The sequence below is a fragment of the Orycteropus afer genome, unplaced genomic scaffold (assembly GCF_000298275.1).
Source record: "Orycteropus afer afer isolate SDZICR_OR568_19922 unplaced genomic scaffold, OryAfe1.0 scaffold00148, whole genome shotgun sequence".
NCBI classification, from domain to species: Eukaryota; Metazoa; Chordata; class Mammalia; order Tubulidentata; family Orycteropodidae; genus Orycteropus; species Orycteropus afer.
The window spans coordinates 220,664-224,268 of NW_006921735.1; the positions used below are offsets into that span (position 1 = coordinate 220,664).

Genomic DNA, 3,605 nt, shown 5'->3' on the forward strand with positions numbered 1-3,605 from the left:
TGCTGAATGTACCATGAACTGCTAAAAAAAAACCCTAACAAATCTGTCCTGGAGGAAGGGCAGCTGGAAAGCTCCTTGGAAGCGAAAATGGCCACACTTCGTCTCACCTACTTTGGTCATGTTCCCTGGAGAAGGATGTCATGCTTGGTAAGGTGAAGTGCTGACAATAAAGGGGAAGGCCCTCAACAAGATGGATTGCCAAGTGTCTGTGGCAGTGGGCTTAAGTATAGCAGGGATTACAGAGCTGGTGTGGGACTGGGCAGTGTTTCATTCTGCTGTGCATAGGTCACTATGAGTCGAAGACCACTCTATGGCACCTAAAAATAACAACAACTGGCAGTCCATGGGACCTCTGGCAGCATAGTGACTAAGGCACTTGACTGCTAACCAGAAGGCTGATGGTTCAAACCCACCAGCCACTCCTCAGAAGGAAGACTGGGAAATCTACTTCTGCAGGTATACCACCTCAGAAACCCAAAGAGGAGTCCCTATGAGTTGGAATCAACTCCATGGCAGAATTTTTTTTTTTTCCTGACAGTCTATGGTACTTTTCAAATCCCATTCAAATGGATACCTGATTCTTAAAGATATCTTAGCCATTAAAAATGGATACCTGATTCTGAAAGATATCTTAGCCATTATTGCCTTCCTTTCTCATTGTACCTCACTCTACTTCTACATCCCCCTTGAATAGTGCATCCACGTACAAATTAATTTTCTTTACTTTTTTTTAGGTGTCCTAACGTTTTGTCAATATGATCACTCTCGTTTCACCCTTCACTTCAGCTTTCCTGAAGCAAATTCTCCATCTACATCCCTCTGAAGATGAACTCAGGACTGAAAAAATATGATTTGTAATAATAATTTTTGATATTTTATAGTCTGAAGAATAATACCACTTCCAAGACTACTGATAATGCCTTTCTCAACCGAATATTGATTAGCTAGTACAAAGAAACTGGAATTGCTGGCAAATGAAGTAAAATAAAGTGGAATTTAGAAATCAGAAATTTAGAACAAATTTCAAGAGTAAAGAAGATTCAGGGGAAATTAATAGGTGCTTTGTACTACTTGTCACACATTTCTGAGGGAAAAATACTTCTCCTTTTTCTGGAAAATGAAGTATAAGTTGTCAGGGACAACCATCTATTAAGAAATTTCCTTTTGTGATAGAGTGAGGATTTTTTCCTCAAGAGATAAATTATTCAACACAGTTAATTTGAATCCGTGTTTGAGCCTGAAATGAAGTTATCAATTTTACCATTTTCCCTTAGTCTGCTCTGATATTATCATTGCCTAAGACTCCACCATCCATAGCAACAGCCACCGTATCAGACATTACCCCAAACAATAGAGCACGGCCAACACCTGACAATCATCCAGCCGCATCTCTCAGGGTGGTATTTCCCAAGCCACAACCCCCCCCCTCCCCAGTACTAAAAGTGATCTTAGGTTACCAAAGAGTTGGGAAGGCTGTGAGGATGTGGGCAGAGCACAAACCAAGAGGGGACACACTCACAAGAAGTTTGCTCACCCCTTTTGAGAAGTATACTGTAGAGAAGGGTAAGAAAATGAGGAGACTGGGGGCAACTGATGCTCAGCTACTAACCTAACCTAGGTCTGAACTCACCGAGTAGTACCATGGAAGAAAGCCCTGACAATCTGCTGCCATAAAGGTCGTTGTGTGCCCCTGAGTCAATTCCAACTCATAGCAACCCTATATGATAGTGCAGAACTGCCCGATGGGGTTTCCTAGAGTGTGATCTTCATGGAAGCAGACCATTAGGTCTTTTCTCCTTGCAGAGCTGCCGGAAGGTCTGAACTATTCACCTTTTGGCTAGCAGCCATGAACTTAACCATTGAGCCACCAGGGCTCCTTCCGTAAAGATCACAGCCAAGAAAACTCTTTGGAGTAATTTTGCTCTGTAACACGTGGGGTTGCTATGAGTTAGAATAGACTTGAAGGCAGTAGTTTTTTTGGGGGGTAGGGCAGGTGGGGGTGGGGGTGTGATGGACAAAATGAAGCCATCTGAAAGTGCAACTTAGGTAAATATAATTAGTCTAAGTGTTTCTTACTTCCGTCACCACTGCTCCACTTGTTCAAAACTGATCTAAAAGAAGGGGATTTAGAATGGTCCTGTTTTTGTTTCAGAGGAACACAATGGAGAGAAGCAATCCAGATGCCCCTGTATCTAGATTTCTCTGCCAGAGATTCTTAAAGAAAAGCCGGCCGAGGATCAGGGCACTACAAGTAGTGGCTAGTCATAGGTGCCAGGGTGTCATTGCAACTTGGGTCTAGTCTTGCAGGTGAGGAAACTCTTTTCTGAGTAAAATAAAAGGATGGGGGCCTAAGTGGCCTTCTCTGCATTATCCTGGAAAGTTCCTATGGCTCATAGAAAACAGAAAATGAGAGGAAGAAGGGGCCTGGCAACCAGGACAGAACCAGATTGGGGTCAGTTTGAGAAGCTCATAAGGACATCACAACAATGCTTCAGTATATAGATTATAATGCACTGTGCACAGCAAAAATAAATTATTATTTTTTTTAAATTCTCTGCCCAGGCCTTGGAATGAACTGGGTTTGCAGGTCAGCCCACAAGCGTTCTTAGCCACGACTTTACTTACTGTGCCTAAAGGAAAACCACTCATATGAAGACGCCCGGGTGGAAGGTGTATTCTCCCTGGGAATTTCCAGTCCTGAGGTCTTTCCAGGTAGTCAGTGCCAGCTCAGGTCGGAGAGTTGCTGCCTGTGTGGGGGAGAGAGCCTGAAAAGGTTTCAGGTGTATAGGTGTCAACGCCTTCCTTGAAGTGCCCTCCTTCCATTTATACATCTGTTGCCAATTCTGAAGACTTCTTTCTTATGGGAAGGGTTTTTGGCTGAGGTTTAGAAGCCACCCCCACCCTAGGCTGGAAGGCACACCTGTAATTAAGGGAGAGACTACAGTGATCAGGGTTGTCTGCAAGTGTGGGGATTTCCCTTCCTTCCAGGCTGGTTATCTGGCTGGGTTCCCATTGTACCCACACAATCTTGCTTAGAAAGAGAATGGAACCTGGTGTCAAAAGATCTAAGTCCATCTCCTCACTTGTTACCTGTGACTTCCCCTTTTCTTACTGGCAAAGACATTATCTTAATACCTGCCCTTCCTACTTCCTGAAGTTCATATAAAAACTGAATAATGTCAATAAAAGGACTTGAACTTCCAAAGTGCTATTGTTATTATTTTTAGGAGCCCTGGTGGCACAGTGGTTAAGAGTTTGATGGTTAACTTAAAGGTCAGTAATTTGAACCCACCAGTCGCTCCTAGAGAGAAAGATGTGGGAATCGGCTTCTGTAAAGATCACAGCCTTGGAAACCCTACTCTGTCCTATATGGTTGCAATGAGCCAGAATGGACTCAACTGCAATGAGTATTGTTATTATTTTATTTTGTTACCGCCATTCCCCCCGCCACTCCCACCCCATGAGCCTGCCTAAGGCTCATTTCTCCTTATAGCTGCCACCCAGGATGAGTTTGTCTAAAAGGTATTCTGCCATGCTCATTTCTGGCAGGGGGGCATCTTGCTACGCAGAATCAGCAAATGTTAACATTTGAACATTTTAATAGC

General features: G+C 43.5%; 1 protein-coding gene across 1 annotated transcript in view; it reads right to left on the bottom strand.

Annotated features, from left to right (window-relative positions):
• Positions 1–3,477: 3,477 nt before the first annotated feature.
• The window catches only part of LOC103201374 (ferritin heavy chain-like), a 1,227-nt gene continuing 1,099 nt past the window's right edge, over positions 3,478–3,605 (bottom strand). The window contains exon 2 of the mRNA XM_042781675.1: positions 3,478–3,561. Within this exon, the coding sequence (XP_042637609.1) occupies positions 3,478–3,561 (84 nt within the window). The remainder of the gene's footprint in view (positions 3,562–3,605) is intronic.